At 40.9% G+C, this 25,189-nt stretch overlaps 1 protein-coding gene across 5 annotated transcripts in view; it reads left to right on the top strand.

Moving 5' to 3' along the window:
• Positions 1 to 525: 525 nt before the first annotated feature.
• Positions 526 to 25,189, top strand: part of ADAMTS5 (ADAM metallopeptidase with thrombospondin type 1 motif 5) — a 60,269-nt gene continuing 35,605 nt past the window's right edge. The window contains exons 1-4 of one of the 5 annotated variants that reach the window (XM_004062645.5): positions 526 to 996; positions 1,305 to 3,160; positions 13,540 to 13,672; positions 24,878 to 25,045. In XM_004062645.5, the coding sequence (XP_004062693.2) occupies positions 2,057 to 3,160; positions 13,540 to 13,672; positions 24,878 to 25,045 (1,405 nt within the window). In that variant the 5' untranslated portion in view covers positions 526 to 996; positions 1,305 to 2,056. Of the gene's footprint in view, positions 997 to 1,019; positions 3,161 to 13,539; positions 13,673 to 24,877; positions 25,046 to 25,189 lie in introns of those variants that run through there. The other 4 variants (XM_063702785.1, XM_063702783.1, XM_063702784.1 and 1 more) reach the window with 4 other exon arrangements.

Raw genomic sequence — 25,189 nt, 5'->3', positions numbered from 1 at the left:
GTACAAATTACACCACATTCATTTTTCACTGGTGCATTAGTTAATTAGCCTGAAGAATAATTTGGGGATGGAGGGAGCTCTTACCCCCACAGTAGAAGGTAGACCTTCTAACCATAAGTCGTCGGGTTTTCCTTCTCCCTTCTTAGAATGATAATTAGAGGAAACAAAGAGGTCAGAGGAAACGAGTAGCAGTGATAATGTCACCCGCGTACTAATAAGCACCAATCTTCCTTCCGCCAAAAGTATTCTTTTTCTTCTAAAAGGAATTTCTGAGAATGAAGGTAGGTCAAGGCCTATGGCGATAAGTGGTTGCTTTAGAAGAGACAAAAACAGATATAGGAATTTATTATTAAATTATCATTTAAGCAAAAAATAAAAGTATGAGCGCAAAATTTTAAAATCTTTCGGGGAAAAAAAATGAGCGGAATTCCCTCTAAGAGTTCACTCTTTCTCGCTCTGCCTTTTTAGAGCAAAGGAAGTTCCAGTGGGCTGGGATTAAGGGACAGATTGTGGACCCTGACGAAAGGCGTGCTGGAGAAAGCTGGGAGCCCGCCGTTCGCACACAAAGCTGCGGAGCTCCCAAGCGGCGGGCGTTCTCGCCCCGGGGTACCGCAGCGCGCCAGGAAGCGCCCCTGGGCTCTCTGGCTGTCCAGCCGCTCTGCTGGTGGCCGGGAGAAGTTAGTCACCCGGAGCCCGAATCCGGCGAGCGTCAAAGCATCAAGAGGCTGGAGAATGGGGAGGGAGGAAACCGGGTGCCGGGACGGAGGGGAGGAAGCGAAGGGAATGCGGTGGTTAGGGGACGCACGGGAAGCTGAAAAGCTCTGGCTGGTGGATGGAGTTGCACGGTCTGCGAGGCCAGAGCGCACGGGTGTGCAAAGGGGAAAAACTTGCGGCAGGAACTTCCTACCGAGGGCGAGAAAAGCAGGCAAGAAGGAGGCAGGGAGAGACTTGAAACGTCTCAATAACTTTAACCAAAACACCCGTTCAGGAGATGAGGTAAGCCAAGGTTAGCCAACCCCAATTGGTTGTGAAATATCAGACAGACCCGGAGCCGCTGTGGCTTTAAAAGTGGCCAAAGAAATCTGTTTTTCTTGCCCCATTACTTTTTTTTTCCCCTCTTCCCTCCTTCCACCTCGCCGGGTCCCAGTCCCTTCCTCCCATTTCGTCTCCCTTTCCTCGATCACCCTCCTCTTTTGCCCTCCCCCATCTGATTAGGCGCGGACTGGGAAGGGTGGGAGTGGTGGGGGAAGCTCTCCCTTTAAGAGGCAGCGTGCAGTGACGAATTGTTGAAATTGCCATTGCAGGATGGCATGCCGCTATAAATTCATTGTTCCACCTCCTCGCATCTTCACAGCGCTCGCGCTGCTCTCGGCGCTCGCAGCGGCCGACTGGGGATGACGGCGGGCAGGAGGAGACCGCAGCCGAAGGGACACAGACACGCCGCTTCACCAGCTCGCCTCAGGCTGCCCCCTGCTTTTTTGTTTTAATTTTTATGGCTTTTTCCCCTCTCTTTCTTCCCTTCCTCCTGGTCCCAGCAGAGCCAAGGAAACCCACAAAATAAGAAAGGAAGTGGGCCCCGGAGCTTGGAACCTCCACAGCCGGCTTGTCCAGCGCAGCGCGGGGGCGGGAGGCTGCGCGCACCAGTTGCCAGCCCGGTGCGCGGTACCTTTCCTTACTTTTCTTGAAACAGCGATCGTGCCTGCATTTGGTGGTTTTTTGGTTTTTGTTTTTTTCCTTTTCCCGTATTTGCTGAATCTCCACTATCCGACTTTTTTTTTTTTAATCTTTTCTTTTCTTTTTTTTTTTCTTTTCCCCCTCCACCTCTTTCTGGAGCACGAATCCAAACATTTTCCCAAGCAACAAAGAAAAGTTCGCACGCTGGCACCGCAGCCCGGACAGGCTGGCGCTGCTGCCGGGCCCCCCTCCCTCCGACACTTGACTCAATCCTGCAAGCAAGTGTGTGTGTGTCCCCATCCCCCGCCCCGTTAACTTCATAGCAAATAACAAATACCCATAAAGTCCCAGTCGCGCAGCCCCTCCCCGCGGGCAGCGCACTATGCTGCTCGGGTGGGCGTCCCTGCTGCTGTGCGCGTTCCGCCTGCCCCTGGCCGCGGTCGGCCCCGCCGCGACACCTGCCCAGGATAAAGCCGGGCAGCCTCCGACTGCTGCAGCAGCCGCCCAGCCCCGCCGGCGGCAGGGGGAGGAGGTGCAGGAGCGAGCCGAGCCTCCCGGCCACCCGCACCCCCTGGCGCAGCGGCGCAGGAGCAAGGGGCTAGTGCAGAACATCGACCAACTCTACTCCGGCGGCGGCAAGGTGGGCTACCTCGTCTACGCGGGCGGCCGGAGGTTCCTCTTGGACCTGGAGCGAGATGGTTCGGTGGGCATTGCTGGCTTCGTGCCCGCAGGAGGCGGGACGAGTGCGCCCTGGCGCCACCGGAGCCACTGCTTCTATCGGGGCACAGTGGACGGTAGTCCCCGCTCTCTGGCTGTCTTTGACCTCTGTGGGGGTCTCGACGGCTTCTTCGCGGTCAAGCACGCGCGCTACACCCTAAAGCCGCTGCTGCGCGGACCCTGGGCGGAGGAAGAAAAGGGGCGCGTGTACGGGGATGGGTCCGCACGGATCCTGCACGTCTACACCCGCGAGGGCTTCAGCTTCGAGGCCCTGCCGCCGCGCGCCAGCTGCGAAACCCCCGCGTCCACACCGGAGCCCCACGAGCATCCTCCGGCGCACAGCAACCCGAGCGGACGCGCAGCACTGGCCTCGCAGCTCTTGGACCAGTCAGCTCTCTCTCCCGCTGGGGGCTCAGGACCGCAGACGTGGTGGCGGCGGCGGCGCCGCTCCATCTCCCGGGCCCGCCAGGTGGAGCTGCTTCTGGTGGCTGACGCGTCCATGGCACGGTTGTATGGCCGGGGCCTGCAGCATTACCTGCTGACCCTGGCCTCCATCGCCAATAGGCTGTACAGCCATGCTAGCATCGAGAACCACATCCGCCTGTCCGTGGTGAAGGTGGTGGTGCTAGGCGACAAGGACAAGAGCCTGGAAGTGAGCAAGAACGCTGCCACCACACTCAAGAACTTTTGCAAGTGGCAGCACCAACACAACCAGCTGGGAGATGACCATGAGGAGCACTACGACGCAGCTATCCTGTTTACTCGGGAGGTAGGTCCAGCCGGGATGCGGGGGTCCCAGCGCTGGGATCAGGAGGTAGGTGGAAGGGAATCTTGCTGGTGGCTTTGCTTCTCCCTCAAACCTCCTGCAGCTATGGATGTGTTTAACTGCTTCTTGCAGGAAATCCAACCAGCCTTCAACTCTGCTCCTGTATTCACGTTAGCCCCGCAGAAATTTTTGCCTTAAATGCCAAGACTTGCTTAGGTGATGATGAAGACCCAGTAGTGCTGCCTGTCATCTAGTCTGAGGTGTTGTGGCGTAGGAACGTAAACATAAGAAGGCACTAGGATGCTTGGGGAAATGATACAGTTAAATGGGGAAAAGGAAGGAAAACAAAGTTGCCTTTGGGATCATGGGTCTTCTTCTTTCCAGTGAAAATAAAATATAACCCTGTCCAACCTAATGGAAAGGGCTGGATGGTTCACTCACGGTAGTCACTGTTATCCGATGACCTTCTTTTGTAAGTGTCCACACCTTTTTACTAGAACCCCTTCTGTTACACAGAGGATGAGAAAACTTTCTCAAGGACTCTTTTTCCAGGTTGGATTCCTAATGGAGTTCTTACATGTCCACCTTGGAATCTCAGTTCCTGGAAGGAAGGAATGTGGGCGGGCCAGCAGGGTACAGAGACCCAATCAGATGAGAGGACAAACTTGTGAGGTTCCTTAACAACTCCTTTGCTTAGTCGACCAGTGCGTCGCAAGCACTGCCCAGGCCAACTCCGCCGCCTAGGGAGGGTCACATCCCGTTTGCGTGTTTGGGTTTTGGATGAATATGTTTCCGAAGCCCCAGTGCAGAAGATCTGGGCGAAGAGTCAAGACAGAAGGAAGAAATGTTTTCCCGGCATTTCCCCCTTTTAAGAAAGATGGTTATGGGGAAGCAAAGAAATGGATCTTTAAGGCTCAGAGGCTCAGGGAGGAACGCAGTATCTATTTATACAGTATTTGACCACTACGTTAGTGTGACATTTACACAAAAAGTCTGGGTTGGTTTGGGGCCTGGCTTGCGCATAGTTCTAAGCCTCAGTTGTCACAACTCGACTCTGATTGGCAGTTTTAAGTTGTGCCTCTTAAATGCCTGGTAAGAATTGACTTCTAAAGCTCATTCTTTAAGTATTTGAGACCCATCCAGAATAGATTAAGGATTACAAACTTTGAAGTATTATGTAAAATCATGGTATGAAACGAAGCAAACAGAACAAGGATAGGAAATTAAATGATGGATTGCAGGAGACTTTAGAATCACAAAGCTTCGCTACCTAATTCTTCTATTTTTACTAAGGCACCCCGGGTATGAAGGAAAAGTGTTGATAAATTTGGAGTAGAGAAACACTTGTGGTTCACAGGGTGGACATTAATGTAAACCACATGTAAACAAAGATGCTGGAGGGCGGCAGTTTAGGGAGAGCCAGGCAGCGCGCAGTGCTGTGCACAATGGAAAACATTTTTTTCCTCATTAAGTGATTTTCTGGAAGCCATCCTTTAATTCCTCTGCACAACATTAGTCTTTGAAGCGGTAGAACATTCATTTGTAGCCTTCTCTGCAAAATGAAGTTCTGTAAAAGTATCCATTTCTTGTTAGGTTTCCAAGCTCTTTTTTTTTTTTTTTTTTTTTTTTTTTGGTAAGCAACTTTCCATGTCTGGGGTTCCTTGCTCTGCTACATCACAAGAGGATGCCAAGAAGGAGGCTTTGGAGAGTTTATGGAAGGAGGTTCTCTAAAGGAAGAGGAAGAAATACTTTTGTAAGCACACTGCGCCAAGGAGTGGGTCATTTTAGTAGTTCGCTTTCATTTTTAAACACAAATCCACATTTCATAATTTTAAAATAAATAAAAATTAATAGAAGGTCTGTTACTTCCTACCTCCTGCCCCATAACATTCCTAATTGTTTCCCAGAAAACAGGAAACTACTCAGTGATTCTCAATGATTTGTCGATTACTTTTTCTGAATTTGTTTTTTGTTTGGATAGTTAACTGTCCCTATTTTTCCAAAGTCTGAAACTTAACAGCATATTTTAAATAGATACAAAGCAAGGGACCAATAAATTAATGGTCCATCTTAATTTTTGTCAGTATTATAAGGACATGCATTTTTCAAACTAGTCTACACATGGAAAATATTTCACACGGGCCCTCTCTGGTCTCCTTGCCAAGCAGAAGCATACTTTTAGGAAAACAAATTTCATTTGTGGTTGGCCCTGTAGTATACACATCTAACTTCACAAGAAGCAAATATTTGAAATGCATGTGTATTTTCAATAGATGCGCCCAATTTAAAAGAGTGTTACTAATTAGGGGGTTGAAAAAAAATTTCAAGGCATTTATGCAGCATTCATTTGAGAGTATTTCACAATGCAAAGTGAACTTTGCCTAACACTTCAGAGCATGAAAAAAAAAAAACGAAGGCTGGAGGAGAGATGATCTGAGGTCTTCCATCTCATGAAAATCAGATTATCTTAAGGCCCGAAGAAAAGCTTTCATAGCTATTTCCTTTTCAATGAGAAATACCCAGAGTTGGCACCAAGATTCTACTTTTACAACTCTGTTTTGAATGTAAGAAGTGCGTTGCTTAGCAGCCAGACGCCAAGCTATGAAATCCATGTTTTGATGGGCTCTGAGTCCTGTTCAAATTTAGGTCCAGATGTCTTCTCCTAAATTGCTTGTTTTTTAGGCATGAAGCGAATGTATGAGGATATGTTTTCTACTTCTGTTTACTAGCTGAGGCCACCTTGAAAGTTGCATCTGGAAGTCAGCAGAATAGAGCTAGTAACTCATTTATCAAACGATCACACTTCACTGTCAGGACTGTACCCAGCACTCCAGTACTATTCTAATTAGAGAGAGTTAGCACCAGTCAATTTCCTGGCATAAAAGCTGTTTTCATTCTGAAATGGCACTAATGCTGGAATTCACACCACTTCTGCCATCAAACAGTAGAAATCCAATCTCCCCAGGATTTAGCTTTGCTTTCCAGAATCCTTTCCTTGTTCTGGACGTCCTCTTTTATTTCAAGATAATTTCTTAAAAGACAAACTCTTACAGTCGTTGTTTTTAGACCATTTGCTCTTTAGAAACAAAAGCCTACCTGCTTGATAACAAAATAGGAAATTGTTTAATATCCCTCCACCCCTTCATGAAAGCAGCAAAAACCTTACTCTTTCATAGATTGAAACACTGAATTAAAATCGAACCAACTAAGAGATTGTGCAGTATAAAAAGATAATTCCCTTTCATTAACTATCAATATGCCAGTTGATAGATCACTGTCTCAGCTAAAACTCTGTACATTCTGCCTTAGATCGCTGGGGCCGGGTCTCCCCACATGGCATTTCTCCTTTACCACGTGGCTCCTGGCTTGATTCTGACAACAGGGGGCAGTAGAGGAAGACCAGAAGTTTGGAAGAGGGAGAGGGATGGGCCTTTTCTTCTTGGCTTGCTGCCTGCACTGATTCAGTCACATATTTGAGCTGAAATCTCATTTAAAGTCAAAAGTGAACCCTTGTCAAGGAATCAGAGCCTATAGGTCCATCCTAATCAATAAAAGGATAAATAACTCAGAAATGGGGAGACTGGTAGCAGACTAAGCAGCTCTAATTAACATTTTTACAATAAACTGTGAGGGATATTATGAAAAATCTAAAATCTGTGCAGTATCTGCCTACATGCACCTCCTATGTGTGAGACTCATGTAGGCAGTTTAAGGCAGCGAGGTAGAAATACCTGCTCCCTGCCCACTAGGCGTATCCCCAGCAGAGTGGAAACAGATACACGTGGAAATCACACTACTGTTAGGAAAACTCTGATAAATCCCATACTGAGATATAAACAAAGTCTGTGAAAGGAAAAGGAAGGTAACAGTTAATTCTGCCTATGGACCTTTCTGTAGGTCTCATTGCAAATGTAGAATTGAATTGGTCCTCAAAGGATGGATAGATTGGATTTAGATTCAGCCAGCTGTTATTGAGCATTTCTTATGTACTATTCATGGCCACAAACTATTTTACAATTAATCATTTCAACAATCTGTAACCATTGTATAATTATCTTGACAGAATTCATGTGAAGAGAAACAAAGATAAACTTCTTAGAGTAACAGCTAACAAATGGGAGACAGAGAAGACAGTCCTATCTAGTGCTCTCTAAACTAAAAGCATTATCACTAATTTATTCAAACCTTTAATATGCTCCTCGTAGGCAGGGAGGGATTCAGAGGTTTAAAAAGTAGCCCCTTTCTTAAGAATCTATTCCTGGAAACAGACAGGGAAATGGTCATTGCTGCACAGCATGACGACTCTTACAGTAGATGTATTCGTAAGGTATTATGGAAGTGCATTAGAAGATTGCTCACTCCATCTGAGTTCAATTTTGAAGAAAGACTGGGAGTTAGCCAGATACGTAAGGAGGAGATAGGCATTGCAGACATCAGCAAACCATCATGTTCAATGGGAAATGGTAATAGATTAGTTTGGAGAAGATAATAACCCAACTATGGAACAACAAAACTATACACTATGTCTGCTAGTCTGCCCAGGCCACCGTAACAGAACATTGTACAATGGGTGGATTTAACCACCGAAGTATGTCTTCTCACAGTTCTGGAGTCCAGAAAGTCCAAGACCAAGGCTCCAGCCAATTTGATTTCTAGTGAGGGCTCTCTTCCTGTCCTATAAATGGCCACCCTCTCACTGTGTACCCACAAAGCCTTCCCACTGCCTGCAAGTAGAAACAGAGTGAACACTCTTGGGTATCACTTCTTCTAAGGACACTAACCCTATCTGATTAGAGTCCTGTCCTCATGACCTCATTTAACCTCATTTACCTCCTTGTAGGCCCTATCTCCAAATAGATGAGTTTGGAGAGGACACAATTCAGTCTACTCCACCATGCTGACAAGTTTTAATTGTAAATTAAGTGCAATGGCAATCATTGAAAAGAACATTCGTAGGAAGACAGCAATGATCAGAGGTGTGCTCTGAAATGAACCTTCTGGTCTAAGTAGTGGACTGGATCCTGGGTGAGCAGGCTGTTTCAGAAATCTTCAAGGGAGGCTCAAGGTGGTCTAGACTAAAGCAGTGGCATTAGGAATTGAGAGGCATAGATTGGGTCAAGAAATGTTAGGAAGAGGTGGATGTGAGTAAAAATTCTTTGTAACAGAAGGAATGTCTTGGGCTGAGCTTCAGAGGCCAAAATATTCGTGACATATGCACAAAATAGTGGACAGAATGGAGCAGGAAGGTACAGTGGAGGCAGACAGAAAGACTGAGGCTGTAGTGTGCCAGGTTTTGAATGCCAGGCTAAGGCTGACATGAAGGACTGGAGGAATCTAATAAGATCTGTGCTCTAAGAAGGTGACTGACTGGAGCATATAGATAAGGAAGTTACAGGAGGAAAAGGGACCAGTTAGAAGTCTCAGGTTATAATTCAGGCAGGAAATAATAGTAGAAAAAAATGAGAACTAGAGGACAACTACAGTGACTTACAGTGGCTAATTAGATGTGACAGGTGAGAGAAGGAGGCGAGTTAATGATGTCACCAGTTTTCTTATCCAGTGCTTCCGTTTTCTTGTTTTCTGGAATATCTTTCACAGTGTATTTTATATATTTAGTATACCTCTAAATTATCTGGTTTTTCCAACACAGCATAGAGAGAAAACCAGGATATTCTTTATTTGCTGCAAGAAAGAAATTTGCTTAATCAAGTGTAGATTATGAATACAAAAGATAAGATTAATGTCAAGAATAACATATGTGATGACTTAACAAAACCATGGTGAAGTAAGTTCAGGATTCTGAGTGTTTAGATACTCTGAGTGTTTCAGCTTCAGTATGGACAAACTTGAGATTTGGAGCATTTAATGCCCCTGAGCTTTAATTTCTTTATAAATTGGAATGCTTTTAGTTAATATCAGGACATGTGTAGCTGGAACAAACCCTAGAGATGACCTGGACCAAACTCCTGATGTTAATGATGAAGGAACTTTGTCTCAAAGCATGTAAATGATTTACACAGTGCTTCTCACTAACAGCGTTGAATTAAAAAGCAATCTACCTTCCATTCATTCTCTAACCAGCTTCCATTTCTCTTTTCCAAAATGACTCCGTCAAGCATCTACTCCCCTGCTCCCTGTCTCCAACTTGCTCCATCTCTTCTTCCCCTTCTTACCTCACATTTGTCAGAGAAAGCTTCCTGACTTGGAACTCTGGGCCCAGACTCTCTTTCCAGCTTCCCTGCTAGCCCTCTGCTCAACAGATCCTGTGTTCCAGCCAAAACAAACTTCTTGTCATTCCCAAAAGACTCTGCCTTTTCCCATTCCATTATGTTTCCACTAGTCTTTCCTTGCCAGAGTATCCTTCCTCCCAGGCTATCAGATCCACTCACTTCCGTGGAGACACCTTTACGGATTCCCTCAAGGAGAATTCATCAATGCCTCTTCTGTTCTCCCTGAACAATCTGTTCATAATGGAAGTCACAGTTTGCTTTATTCTTGACATATCTGTTTTGCTCCTTAGAGCCTGATGTTCCTTAAAGCTCAGGATCAGATCTTATTTCATCTATTTACCACAGTGTCAGCACTTCCACAGTGTCTGGCAGATTGTAGGCACACAATAATTGTTTTAGGAATAAACACGTCTGGATCTCTGGGACCCTAATCCATCTGGGCTCTGTGTGTTTGGTATCCCTTAGGTGTATCAAGAGACAAGGATAGAGATTGTATAAAATGGGTCATCGTAAAGGTTGGCCTAACAGTTCCAATTAATGTAGTCTCTGCTGAAATCTAAAATTAAAACCCCTATTATTGGGGATTGCTGGATAGGTAGCCAGAAAGGCAAAGGACTCCTCAAGAATCAAGAATCAGATCCACAGAACAAATATGCATGCGTTTGTGTGTGTGTGTGTGTGTGTGTGTGTATGTGCTCTTCCCTTGAGCTCCATGCTTGCCCTTACCAAGGGGTAAGATCTATAGAAACAGAAGTTGCTATTATTTAACTCCTATATAAGGTGTTCTTCCTTGATTTCAGCTGCTGTGGCTGCAGCTGTGATGGTATCTACCTGTGTCAGCATTTGTGTTGCCTCTGGCTCCCTCCCTCAGCGTATTTGCACTGCATGTGAAAACAATCTCTCAGTCAAGACAAGAAATCCTATGCTTCCAGTGATTTTTCCACCTTAGGACATTTGGGTCTGACTGGTTCATTCTCACCACCCAGTACTGCCCACTGGGATTTTCAAAGTTCACACTATCTTCTGAGCATCTGCTTCTCAAGGCAGCATCCTTTACTGGCTCCCTGTCCCCCATCCCATCCCCAAGAAGTGCCCAGTAGATCTTGGGTATTATTACGGCTTCAAAATTCTGTGATAAATCACAAGCTTGGCCATATTTATAGTCTCCTAAAAGGTCATACCTGGTGAATGGTCACAGTGTCAATGACCTTCCTATCGAATCTCTGCTGGTGGTGCAGACCACCATGAATACACTTCTGAGTTAGATACAATGTCTCAGTCTTGTATCCTGGCCAACACCATACCACAAAACCACTAGATAAATCTCTGCAACCTTTGCAACCTTCATATTTTACTAAATCTTCCATTGCATTACTGTCCACACAGTAGTGATAAGATATTGATCTTGCATAAAACAAGCCTTATTTGATATGACAAAGATAATCACTTACCTTCAGATCTACACTGAACAAGCAGATAAGCTTTTGTCAGAACTTTTAATTCGTTTACCTCTTACATGGTATTGTATGTGATTCACATTTCTCCAGTATCTCCTGCTTCCAGGTCTAGATTATATCTATCTATCTATCTATCTATCTATCTATAGACACACACACATATCCATGTATCACATATATGTGTGTGTATACATACACATATATAATAGCAAATGTGTATATATGTATACACATATACTATTGCCCCAATAATATCTTTACTCCTGCTCAGAATTTAAGAATTTAAGAAAGTATTCTATAAACTTCAAATAAGGTTTACACCTATAAATGTTGTTGGAAACCATCAACAGAAAGTAGACATGAATGTGAGATGCTGTATTCTTAACAATTTGACGCACATTAGTTTTAATTCATTGAAACGAACATTGTTCACAAAGAAATTCAGATGTTCATTATAAGCCTTGAGGCTGAAACTGTAACCGTTTGCCAAGATTTGAAATTGTGTGAGTGAAATGGAAAGGTTGCCAGTTTACATAATTATAGCTACAGAAATATATAGTGTGGCTGAGTAGTCAAGGAGTTTAATCAGTGTGGTTAAAAAAATAACAAGTGCTTCTGTTCATAATTTTGTCACATTTCCGTGGCAAAAGGCCAAATGCATTTAATCCAATTCAAGGATGACAAGGAGGGTTGATGGCCTCTAATGAGCAATTGATTAGCAGTAAACAGAGAGATATTAAGAATCTAGTTTAATCTCTATCAACAAGAGGAGGGTCATTTCCCTTTGCTGTGGCTCCTCATCTTAGCTTATTTATAGAGTTAAGAAGGGAAAATGTAATTCTTGGATTTTATTATTTAGAGATAAATACCCCAAATTGCGATATAAACATAAATCTTGTTTTAAAAAAATGTGTGCAGATATAACCTAGAGTGTCTAGCAGCTCCCTTAAGGCATGACCTAGGTTTTTGGTCCTAGAGATAGTGAAATGATTGTGGGGGAGGGGCTTAAAAATGTATTGTGCTATATTATTATCTCAAAGACTGATTATTATGCAAAAGTGTGTTCCAATTTCAATTTGAAAAACTACTGATTTGTACTCAACAGCTGTAATTTGGCATCCCATGGGATGACATGTGAGGATATACAGGAAACTTTGGAAGGCTGTTGGTTTTGTGACATGATTAACCAAGGCTACTTGGCTGAGATTTCCAGTGTCTAAAGCTACAGTAACGTGGTGGCCACACTGTAACTTATCTCAGCTGGGAACTCATAATAAACAGAACACAATAAGGAATGTAGTTAAGAGAAGAGAATACAGCTGAGTTTTTAAATACTCTTCACCTTGGTAGGATTTTTATGCAGCAAAATAGCAAAGGGTTAGAAGAGTGTGTTGCCATTGAGTATGTAGCATTGGTTATGTAGTCACACTGCCTTGTACTGGTTGTCTGGAGCCTGCTGAGGTCCTGCTGGCATACAGCATATTAAAGATGTGGGAGCACTATAATGTATCTGACTGTAGGTCACAATTCAACTCAATGAAACAAATGTTTGCTGAGTTCCTACTATCTAAGCTGGAGAATATGGAAGTTGGGCATACAAAAATGATTGCTGTATAATAGAAACATTTATTATTTTAACTAATAAACAGTTGTCTTTACAATAATTGGTATATTTTTAAAACTTTTCCTTTTAGAGTTCCTAACTTATGGCTTACTAGAAACACGATCTTGCTCTTTGGGAATATAAATGAGCACATTGTTAGTAAATTTTCAAGGAAAATTGTGGTCAAGCACAAGAAATGCTAATGTCCATTAATACTCAAATAGCATTTAAAGGGAAAGTTTATCATTATGGATCTGTCATGTCAAAAAGTTGCGGCTTATATTTTCTCTTTATGTTTCATATCTCAAGAGGCTTGTTGAGGTCCCTTTCATCTAAATTGATCATTTTTCACCATTATTGGGGTGGAATCATGTTCCTATTTGAGAATCTCTTAAAAGATTATATGACATCTATGAAAAACTATGACTTTCTACCAGAAAAATGCATATATTCATGTATACACAATTAATATATGACATATATTTTCTGCAGATTGGTCAGGTTGAGAAATGCTACATTAAATGTTATGAGTAAGAATGTACAGATTTCAGAAGACACAACCTATGAAATTACAGCTCATTTGGGGAGTAAAAGATGACCTTTCCTCAAATTATGAATTAAAATTTAGTTTTCTATCCAAATTTCTACTAAATTTATACTCTGCTGCAGACGTCTGGCTGCAGTTTGCCCCTGTAATAGAAAACAAATTATAAAACCAGATTTTGATAAATTTAGCATGAATTTCCATCAGAATTTTAGGACTTTCCTAAGCATGACCATATGGGAAAGTGATCGGAGACGTATATGCATTACGGCTTTGTTAAAGCTGCGGGTGCTATTGTAATAGACCAGTTACAATCCTAAGACATCTTTTTAAATGTAATTGAGTTCCATTATCCTTCTGTGTTTCTGGGTCCCAGAGCAGTTTAGAAGAGTCTCTGCCTTGAGTTTGCCTTTGGAACGTTTCCAGAGAGGAACAGGTGATACCATAAACATATCCCTGTTGCCATTTGGGGTAAGCAAGTGGCTCTATGTGGTGGCTCCTTCTGGATGTAAATTGATTTTAATGATTTCTTTCTTTCTCCTGGGCAGGATTTATGTGGGCATCATTCATGTGACACCCTGGGAATGGCAGACGTTGGGACCATATGTTCTCCAGAGCGCAGCTGTGCTGTGATTGAAGACGATGGCCTCCACGCAGCTTTCACTGTGGCTCACGAAATCGGTATGCAGCGCCTTTTCTTTTCCCTCACCAAATCAAACACTTGTAACAGCTGCAACAGGAACCAAAATACTTAGCAATTAATTCCAGATTTCTCCTGGTTCAGATGTACCACTGGGGATTAAATTTGTTTATATTTGCACTTTTAAGGTTAACTAATATGAGCGACAGAGAAGGCAAAGTCAGCAACACGGTGGATGTTTTCTTCTGACAGTGTCATTTAAAAGTTCAAGAGAAATTTGCTACTGCTACTGCCTTCTTACTATCTTTTTAAGCATCCCTAAATGACCCCTGGATGAAATTTGTCACAGGCAACTTTGGTATGCAGAGATGTCCTTCTTAGAAGTTACTGGAGACAGTATTGGCTCATCCAGGGCTAATCAGTTTGCACAGAAATTTAACATGTTTTATTTCATTGTCAGTGATAATTGTAGGCTCCTGTCAAAGGTCATCAATGGCTTATGGTAAATATTTCTGTCTCGTTCTTAATAGCAAGGAAAGGAAGCCAAGCCTGACACTCAACAGGGTTTGCTTTAAAATGTCACTTACCTAATTTGTTTGTTATAAGAAACACATCTAAATCCTACATCTATAAATACAGGACTGAGTTGATTGCTAAAAAATATTTCCAAAATAAAGAATATGTGCTTCCTAATTATTGGCCTAGGTTACTAGGTGTATGAGAAATTGGCTTAGTACATTTAGGACTAGATGTTGGAATTAGACACAATTTTTTGTGTCTAACTTTTTTCTGTCTAATTCCAACATCTAGTCCTAAATGAGCTCAATTTTTGCTAAATTACTTTATACCTTGTCACACTGGTCTAATTATTTAAACTCTCTGAACTCCAGTTTTCATATCTGAAACATAGGGATAATAGTGCCTATTTCAGGGAATTATTTTGGGGGAACATATTGGGTAGAGTTTAGATAGTAGATGTTATTTATATCCATATGTACTTATGTTTTGCTTTTTAGCTAAATAGTTCATTTGCTTTTGAAATGTATGTATCATCAACTCAGCATCACATTTTTGGGAGCAAAGCATGGTTTGATAATTATGGTACCTTTTGCCATCTATAGCAAAAAAGATTTTGATTTAAACAGATTTTGATTTTTAAGGTTAAAATTATAACTTTTAAATGGGAATTAAAACTACTTTTTTACATTCCTAATAGGCAGAGAATATTTTCACAAAGCATCCATTTCTAACTGCTATGTTTTCTTTGGGGAGTTAAATAACTTCTAATCCAAGGTACAGTGTAATTGCATAATTCACAATATTGCCCCAGTAAAACAGAATTCAGTAGTTAAATGTCAGTTCTTAAGTATGGCATTAATGTTCCTGACACGTTTCTTACCTCCTAAGCAGAAAAACACAAATATAAAACCTAAACGTAAATAATTATCCAATAGCATCACTGAGAATAATTCAGTGTTTTATTGATTAGGCGTCTTTGGCTTCAGTAGTCAAAGATCTGAGTGGAGTCCCAGCTCTGTCTCTGGGTTCTCTGTTTTAACTCAGACAAGTGATTTAGATACTTTGAGTCTCCATTTCTTCCCTATAAAGTGGGCTAATGAGGAGGCATGGCTGTCTTCTCAGCTGCACTAGAAGAACTGGTCAGCCAGAAAGCGTCTTTATAACACATGCCATTTAGGCTCCAGGGCAGGGATCATGTCTCTCATTTATGCCTATTAATCCTTACTGATAAAAACACAGCCTAATACAGAACCTTAATCAATATTTATTACATATCGATGTATGTGCTTGACTGCGTAAGCGGGAGAAAGAAACATGAGACTTGCTCAAGGCAACATTCCGATCTGCACTGGAAACTAAGAGGAATTAGTCCAAACACTCAGGAGGATGTAATTAAATAGAGGAGACTTTTAAAGTACGCTAGTAATTAATCACCATCATTCAGAGTGAGAGGAGTCCCATAAGAAAGGTTCTAAGTCCCTGGAAAGGCAGAAGCTGATTCGTCACAGGTCAAGTGGAGAAATTATGGGGAATAAGCAGCAGAGCTGAATGTTGGCATCACCCATCCACAGGATTATGGGCTCCAAATCCTGATCTTCAAAAGGAAAGATTCCACATTCCTTAAAGGAAGGGCAGTTTCTTTCCTTTCTAGTGATTGGTTTTCACACATTGACTGCATCTGGGAGATTTCCCTGTCAGACAAACACTGTGGCAATAAGTGCAGCTTCTTCAGGGCTGCTTTGACCTCAAGTTAACTAGGGAGGAATGAAGAGCCCTGCAGGGTCACCTTTCCCAGCTCTCCTGAATTCCTAAGGCAATCTTGGGTTACAGGGCTGATGCAGCAGTCTGAGAGGCAGGAAGCCAGATGCTGATAAGCACAAACGTTATATTAAAACTAAATATATACATGTGTGTACACACACAGTAAGAACTTTTCTCAATAGTACAAGAATATTAGACATAGTTATACAAGGAAACAATGTAGGAGAAAGGTGGGCTTCTGTATGAAAACTCAAACCTAAATCTTTGATATATGATTATGCCCTTCTGTGCACTTAAATTTTTGGTTGGATCGTCTTTGTTTATTTCTTTAGAAGTCCCTGTAATTCATTGCCCAATCAAACACTCTCTATTTAACTTCCCTTTTGTATTACATATGAACTAATCTGAGCTATTTAAGGTCTGGAAGTGGGGGAATATGGATTCAATTCTGCTTTCATAAAAGAATCTGGCTCTCATTCAGTTTATTTTCTAATCTCTTTATTATTCTTTAATTTCACTTTTTGCCTAAATATTATGAACATGTGTTATAAAAAATAAGCCTTCAACGTTTAGGAAAGATAGCCTGACAAAAGATTTCCTGATCATCTGTGTATTATTACAGAGTCTTGCCCCTCCAGCCAGTGTGATCTTGGATAATGCAGCTTGCTGGTTTGTTTCCCATGCTGTATTTTTTTGGATTGCTGTGTGAAGCTCTCAGTCTGAGCTAACCATGCTCTCAATTCTAATTCTCAATTCCTGCAATTTTCTCTCTTCCTAAATTTTTTTTTTTTTTTTTTTTTTTTTTTTTTTTTTTTTTTTTTTTTGAGATGGAGGGTCACTCTTGTTGCCCAGTCTGGAGTGCAATGGCGCAGGCTCAGCTCACTGCAACCTCCGCCTCCCAGGTTCAAGAGATTCTCCTGCCTCAGCCCCCCAAGCAGCTGGGATTACAGGCACCAACCACCACACCCGGCTAATTTTTGTATTTTTAGTAGAGATGGGGTTTCACCATCCCCCTTCCTTTTTACTAGACATTTGTGACTTTCTAGATTTGGAAGATGTGTATATGGTCAAAGTATGGCGATGAAAATGACGTTTTGAATGCTCAGTTTTCCACTGTTTTAAATTTACTCTAGCCTCATTCCAAAATGTGTAATTTCCTTTATGCAAACAGTGTGAATGTGTTACTGTGCTCAAAACACAAGCTAGGAGAAGGTTCCCAGGCTGTTCCCATAATTTTTCTACTTTATTTCTTCTATAAGCAGTAAAAGGATATATTTGAGCAAGAATAACTCTTCTATTAACCTACTTACAGGTTCTCGTGGAAACGCACAACTGTTTCCTCTTTCTCTTCACAGTGGTTTAAAATAGAAAGTCATACCTATTTTGTGCATGAATAAACTGAATCAAAATTTTCTTTTTAGTTCATTAACAGCCTGGGCAACATAGGGAGACCCTGTCTCTACAAAAAATTAAAAAAAAAAATAGCTGGGCATGGTGGTGCATGCCTGTAGTCCCAGCTACTCAGAAGGCTGAGGTGAGAGGACTGCTTGAGCCCAGGAGACAGAGGATAAAATGAGCTATGATTACACCACTGCACTCCAGCCTGGGTGACAGAGTGAGCCCCCCACCTAAAAAAAAATCTTACCTTGATAATTAACTCATAAGGTAAATAGAGGCAGAGCTGTAGTCTCTATCTGACACCATTTCTACCCACGGCATTAAATTACTTGAAGCCAAAATGACACAGGTTAAAAATGAACAATTATGAAAACTTATTTTCTTTTCATAAAATATAAAACTCTTTTCATATACCATTTGAAACTAGAACACTTCTTTTTTTCTGCTAATTCTTTCAAACAAGCTGCCAGATTTTGAAGGTAACTAATCAACTGATGCCAATACAGACTTCTGGAAGATGGATATTGATTGACATTGATTCTGGATAGGCAGTCAAAAAGTGCTTTCCTTCTTGTGTTATATGCATGTAAATGTTGGCTAAATTGTTAAGGCATTTCAGAAAGTCACTTCAAACTATCAAAAACACAGTCCCCATCCATGTTCCTTGAGTGGAGGCAGGAATGTGTTTACAGCCACTGTACAATCCAAATGTGAACTGCAGAAAGTTTTCAAGTTAGTGTAAGTTTACATTTTGAGTTTATATTTTAACTTGTCAAACTTTTATTATTGACTTGTAATAATAAAGATTTCACCTGCTGCACACATGGTTCTTAAAAACAATAATTTTATTGATGTTGGGCCAGCTTCTAATACACTAGGAGGAACAATCTGATTTTATTTAGACAAATGAAATCCATAATTTGCAAACATGCCGAAGCTTTGCTTTATAGTAGTTAATTATAAAATGCACTAAGTGAATCTCTCTACTGTGAAAGACTCCAGTGTGCTTCCTAAGCTAAACTCAGGCCACTTAAAAAGTCAAGACCAAATACTCAGCTGAGACTTAGGAAGTGGCTGAGACACAACAGCAAAGCCGCCTGTGTTTTGGTGTGGTTAAAAGGTGTTCCCTGGTTGTGCTGATCTGTGTGTGACTCTGCTTCTGTAGATGATTAGATTAAACACGGCCATATTTTGAAAAGCTGCAGAGGTTCTTGAAACACCACAGACCAAATCCAAATACACAGAATCAGATGTCCAGGCTTGTTGTAAGATGTAAAGTTCGAAGGAACTAGGATTAAACTTGATATTTTCCCGCAAACCCATTGCTTTAATCAACAAGCAGTTTGGAGCAAAGCCACACTATGTCTTTCTTGGCCCCCAAACACAACGTGGGAATAAGTTTTTGCTATATGTTGAGGAATATTGAGAGATTTTGTGTCTATTGTCAGTTTTTAAAAACTTAATCCCAATTCATGTTTCTCTAGGGAGAAACCTATAGATTATCTGACACATGTGTGGAAACCAGCAAATTGAAGGTGGCATAAAAAGTAACTCTATCACACACTTGCTGAGTGATTTTTTTTCTTTTATGTTTAGGAAGTTTCCTCTTCCCTCCCACATAAAGAGTGTCTAGTAATATCAAAGCTTGTTGGCTGGTGTGGTGGCTCATGCTTGTAATCCCAACAGTTTGAGACAAGCCCTGGCATCATAGTGAGACCCTGTCTCTACAAAATGTAAAAAAATAAATAAATAAGTAATAAATAAATAAATTAGCCAAGGGTGGTGGTGTGCACCTGTAGTCCCAGCTAGTCAGAAGGTATGAGGATCATTTGAACCCAAGAGATGGAGGCTACAGTGGGCTTTGATAGCATGACTGCACACCAGCCTAGGTGATACAGCAAGACTCTCTCTCTCTCTCTCCATATATACATATGTGTGATATATATATACGGATATATGTGTGATATATATATATATCACTGATTACTAGAATACTCATAAGTAAAAGTATATAACAATCCCAGAATATCAATGAGGACAATAAAGTTAGCTAACAATCACTGGTCTTTTGATATATGTCAAGCACATATTCTAATCACTTTGCATGTTTTATATCATTTAATTCTTACAAAATGCCATGAGGTAAGTACCATTAGTGGGTCACCCAAGAGAGAGAATGAAGCTAACACACAGGGTACTTTCTAAACCCGTCTAAGGTCAACAACTAATATACTGCTAAAGTGAGATTAAAACCCAATCCATCTGGCTCCAGAGCTCAAGATGTTTATATGCTTCTAGAATGTTTTTTTAGACAGTTTTTACTTTAAAGGCTATAATTCTGAAATGGATTCAAAAGGATATTGACACAGCTAGTTATAAGGTGAAAAAGTTAGAGTTTCTTCCTTCCAAATTACATCATTGATACCACATTTACCATTCATGTTTAATGTTTTGAAATGGGAGTTTTAAGAGTTTTATCACATCTATGTAAAGATTCGTGTTTGAATAAGCATGCATGATCCAATGACTGGAGCTCATGGTTCCCTTCTTCAAGGATTCTAGATTCTGATTCCATGTGAGCAGTTGACTCACTTTTCAACCCCTGGCAAGACCGTGCACCTCCATAATCCCAGCTGGAAAATTAGGTAAAATAAAAACATGACCTCATTAAGAAACAGATGCTTCATCTGAGCAGTGCTTTCCCAAGTAAACACATTACAGAGCTTCTTGTGACATTTTTTTAGGATGTGGTACTGTGTCCCCTTGACCATTGGTCAGTTTGGGATCAGGAGACAAGAGCTTGAAATTCTGTTTAATTTGCAGACCAAAGTTTAGAAAAACAACCAATTTCCTTCCTGAGGTTAATGTTATAAGTCAGCCCTGGTTGTACAGTAATGCCTGGGTTGAATAAGAAGCTGAACCAACAGTTTCCTTTAAAGTGATGTGTCTTCATCTGGCTACACATTATCACAGATTTTCTAACACCAGATTCTCTTGTGAATTTAATGAAGCAAGGTGTTCTTAAAATCTGTATTGGGAATATCAAAGATGACATTTATTTTATAAAATGTCACCCCTTTGCCAATTCAAAAAGAGAATTTTCATACCAGAAAAGTTATCAGGTGACGATTTGTTTGCTATTTCTGAGCTAACAATGTAACTCAAACTCTCAGTCCTATAGACTTTACTCTGACATAATTTATCATTACATTTAATTTCTTAGATTAATTCAAATAAACTCCTTTCTGATGTTACTTGCTGACAGACACTCAGCATGACTGTTGTATGATTTAACATCAATTAAGAATAGGTCAACATCATCTAACACAATTTACACCTTAGCTTTTACTAATTATTTCAAACAGTGAAATACAGTTCTGATCGGGCGCGGTGGTTCACACCTGTAATCCCAGCACTTTGGGAGGCCAAGACAGGTGGATCAACTGAGGTCAGGAGTTCGAGACCACCCCGGCCAACATGGTGAAACCCTGTCTCTACTGAAAATACAAAAAACTAGCCGGGAATGGTGGTGTGCGCCTGTACTGCCAGTTACTCAGAAGGCTGAGGCAGGAGAATCGCTTGAACCCGGGAGGTGGAGATTGCAGTGAGCAGAGATCTTGCCATTGCACTCCAGCCTGGATGACAAGAGAGAAACTCCATCTCAAAAAAAAAAAAAGAAAAAGAAAAAAAGAAAATAAATATAGTTCTGAGGTAGGCACCGCTTGGAAAATACTCGTGGATTAGACAGTTGCATTATTCTCTGAATTTCACTCTGGCTTCTATCTCCCCTCCCCAGTTAAAACCCTATTTAGCATATAAATACAGAGGTCATTAACAAGTGCATCTATTACACAAGTGTGTTTGGTCCTTAGTTGCCTCAGGGTTTTAGGTGAAAAGCTTCCAATTACATCATCAAGAATTAAAGATAGCTGAGAAAGATAGTATTGTAAACAAAATTGCTCAAGCAAACTGCTTTTCGATCTTTTGCATGTCTGCTGATTATAAATGGTCCTAAACACAAACACTAATTCTTCCCTAAAGCAAGACTTCACTACCTCTGCTTTAAATCCTGACAGCAGATAGTTACCTCGAAACCCACCTCTGCCTTTTCTCTCGCTAGGAGTTTCACGTCCTATTTTAGTGAGGGAGCTTTCTCAAATCTCTGTCAAAATGGCTTTCAGTCCTCCCCACCCTTCTCTTGCAACACTCTGACTCTCCAAAAAGAACTCTTTCTCTTTTTCCAAGGGTAAGGATTGCCATTCTATGTGGATTTCTCGATTCCATCCCCCTGCCTCCTCTAAAACCTCACCCTCAACTAACTCTGTTGCTCTGTATTGCTCTAAAAACTCATCATGTAATACAATTTGATGTAAACAACAAATTACTTTTGGCATTGTACACATTTTCTCCACACTCTTTTATATTCTTCATGTGCTGTTTTACTCTCTGAGACAGGGATATCTAATCCTATCTGCTGCTAATGCTCCTGGGGTCTGCTTGTCCAAGAAATGCTTAATCTCCAAACCACACCATTCATTTTAAACATCTCTGTGAATGATTTATGAACAAACTCTCCCTGAAAAGGCAGATGTCTTCAAAGCTATTAGCTTTTCCAATTCCCCTTCACAATCCCTACTTAAAATACACAGTTGTCAGCTGTGACATTGTATTTTAAATTCCCCGGATTCTGGATTTTCTCTGGTAGTTAGCTTTTGGTATCATAGCGTGCCGTCTTTACTGTGAGCACTCCTTTAAAATTGCTTATACTTTTGTATACTTTTGCTATTTCAAGGCCGATTTCAACTAAGAGTAAATGTCTTAGCATAATTGACCGGGGGCTCGAATTAGAAAATACCACTCCTTTTGCTGTTTGCAGCCTTTAGAATGTGTGTCACGTCTTTCCTGAAGAGCATCCAAACATCCCTCACATTGATCTTCCCTTTCATATCCTGTCCAGCTCCTGAAGGGAAGTCACGCGGTTCTCTCGCCATGCCCTGGTTCCAGCTACTCTGGAACTGGCTGCCTGTTACTTTGGGTGCTTAAGTGTTCTTCACATTGCCCAGGACTCTCGCTGCCCTTGAGAGAGCATGCCTCTCCCAGAGAGCTGACAGGCTTTCTTCATGGAGCACAGAGTGTTCATTCGCCCTCAAAAGAGTCGATCTCTTTCAGTTGACTCTAAGCAGTCTGTTTCTGCCTGACTTTTGGAGATCTTACAAAAGTCACATCCCCTTGCTGAGGTGAAGCAAAGATTTGTTCATGCTTGAATGGCAGTCTTTCGCAGTGCAATTTCCTCTATGCATCTTCAGTGGCAATTAAGTTTCAATGGAAAATGAGTAAATTTGGGGAGCATAGAAGTCATAATATTATATTAACTAGTATTCCAAAAGATTCATAAATGATGCCGAAATATTTCAAAATTAAATTGACTTGCTTACATAATTGAAACCTTTAAAATTACATGCTTCACCTCTCTGTTTGAAAGAGAGAATGAAGGTACTTTCTCAGGTCCCTCAAAGTGAATTTCGTGTCTGCCATGTGTCCTATATTTTAAATCAGAATTCTAAAATCTACCCTCCAAATGAAGTGAAAATCTCTTGATACAATAATAAAAAGGCATATGGAAAGTGCTATGTATTTATATAGATTTGGAGGAAAAGGCCATTACTTCATTAAATAAATATAAATATCCTATGAAGTAGAATGTATACGTCACATTTTTTAAGTAAAAACCTGGATTCAAATACATATTATGTTGCAGAGGTCACTTGGGGACACTTTTCTTCTATGCCAGAGGAAAAAACTCAAGAGTGAAATTTCTACCATATCCCTCAGTGTTAACTGATAAATCTTCTATCTTGGAAAATTTCAGGAAGTGTAGAGTGCATTATCAGCAAGTATTTCATGTACTAAGTAACTTTAAGTCGTTTCTAATAGTACATGAATGAAAGACTGTTATTTTTTTTTTTTCTGTGAGCTGTGAGTTTCTTGAAAAACTCAACAAACCACTCAAAAATTAGATGAGCCCCTGCTAATTTCCTTTGCAAGTTATTTGGGACATACTTTATATATAGACTATAATGTACACTTATGCTACTGACCAAACAAAATGTTAAGTGGTGGTGGGAGAACTTCCCAGAGAAAACTTGTAAGCCTAGTAAATGCTGTTGAAGTAAATATCTGAATAAATAACATAAAAACGTGGAGATTTGGAAGGTCACCGAGCCCTAGCCACTTATTTTCAGCCATAACAGCAGTCAGTTGCTCAGTGGACAATTTTGTTATGAGGTGTTGGTGATTTAACAAGTTGGCCCAAAGTAGTCGGAATATAAAGTGAAAGATTTCATCTCTGTTGGGTTTTATTGGTGCCCACTGGACTCTTTTGCTAGAATGGCCAAAGTTTTCTGTGTTTGGCATTCAAGATCCCAAGGAGAATGTAGCCATCAGTTTGCTACAGTGTTTCCTAAATTTGTTTTAGTGGTTTGTGTATGATTCTAGAAAGCTTTGTTAAAAACACCACTAGGATGATTTGCTGTCTACTTTTTAGAGTTTGTAATTGCTCAAACTACTGTCCTAGATGTTTTAAATAGCATTGTAAATTTGTTGTGGAATATCATTTTATCCTTAGACTGCATGAAAATTGATCTTATGTAATAAAAAGAAATTTACTTGGATTATAAGAATGCAATTATGGGCTCTGTGAAATAATATCTAGTTTGACTGGAACTTCAGAGAACATTGTTGGTTGAGAGGCTTAAGCACAAATATCACCTGGCTGAGTGGTTTTGAACACTCACAACTATCACTTGGGAAACCAAGCTGTCCTTTCTTCAAGCTCTCAAACTCCATGTTATTGGTATTTTGACATTTTAAAATGTAAATGGGTATGTTTTCAAAATGAGCTATATGTTTGTGACAATAGTAAACATTCATAACTCACTAAATCACCAAAAGAAATGAACGGATGAAGCAAGCTTAGTTTTGCAAGAAACCGGAAAGTTCCTCATTTCACTTCTCTTTCTTTGTCTCCCCTAGTCCTCCCTTTTATTAGCCACCTATTTACTTGACTAAGAAAATAAGTCACTGACATTCAAAAACCATGTACTAAGTGTTTGCAACTTGCACAGCACTAAGTTCAATACAGAGGTTTCAACAGTATATGGGAGCAAATGCACTTTGATCTCATGGGGCTTGATCAGAGAAGGCAGAAAATTAGACAATCAAAATGATATGTGGTGAGGGCTATGACATAATCCCACAATTGTCTCGCAAACTCTAGATTCTAAATAAAGCTTTGTCTCCACATGTCATTAAGCATATGTGATCCAGATGGATTATGGGAACATCTACTCTTTAGTTTTTCAGTTTCCATTGAAATGTTCACCAAAAGCAACTGCTACACTAACTCCATGCAACTTTTATTTCCCTGGAGGTCCAGTCTCTGGGTGAGAAAGCAGTTAAAGTGAACTCATCTACAATTAGGGGAAAAAAATCAAGCCCTAGCATAATTGTCATGGAAAGATAGAAAAACACAATCACGGATTATTTGTACCCTCTGTCGTCTCCCTTAGGACATTTACTTGGCCTCTCCCATGACGATTCCAAATTCTGTGAAGAGACCTTTGGTTCCACAGAAGATAAGCGCTTAATGTCTTCCATCCTTACCAGCATTGATGCGTCTAAGCCCTGGTCCAAATGCACTTCAGCCACCATCACAGAATTCCTGGATGATGGCCATGGTATGTATCATTTAGGAGAACACAGACTGAGAAACAAAATTTGGGATTCTTAGGAGTTTGACTTCATTATATCCTCATAATATTCATCTTGCCCTCTAAGACAATAGTTGTGTGGATAGTGTCAGAAGAAAGACCAAGAAAATT

Source organism: Gorilla gorilla, chromosome 22, assembly GCF_029281585.2.
Source record: "Gorilla gorilla gorilla isolate KB3781 chromosome 22, NHGRI_mGorGor1-v2.1_pri, whole genome shotgun sequence".
NCBI lineage: Eukaryota > Metazoa > Chordata > Mammalia > Primates > Hominidae > Gorilla > Gorilla gorilla.
This window is presented reverse-complemented; position numbering and strand designations above follow the sequence as displayed.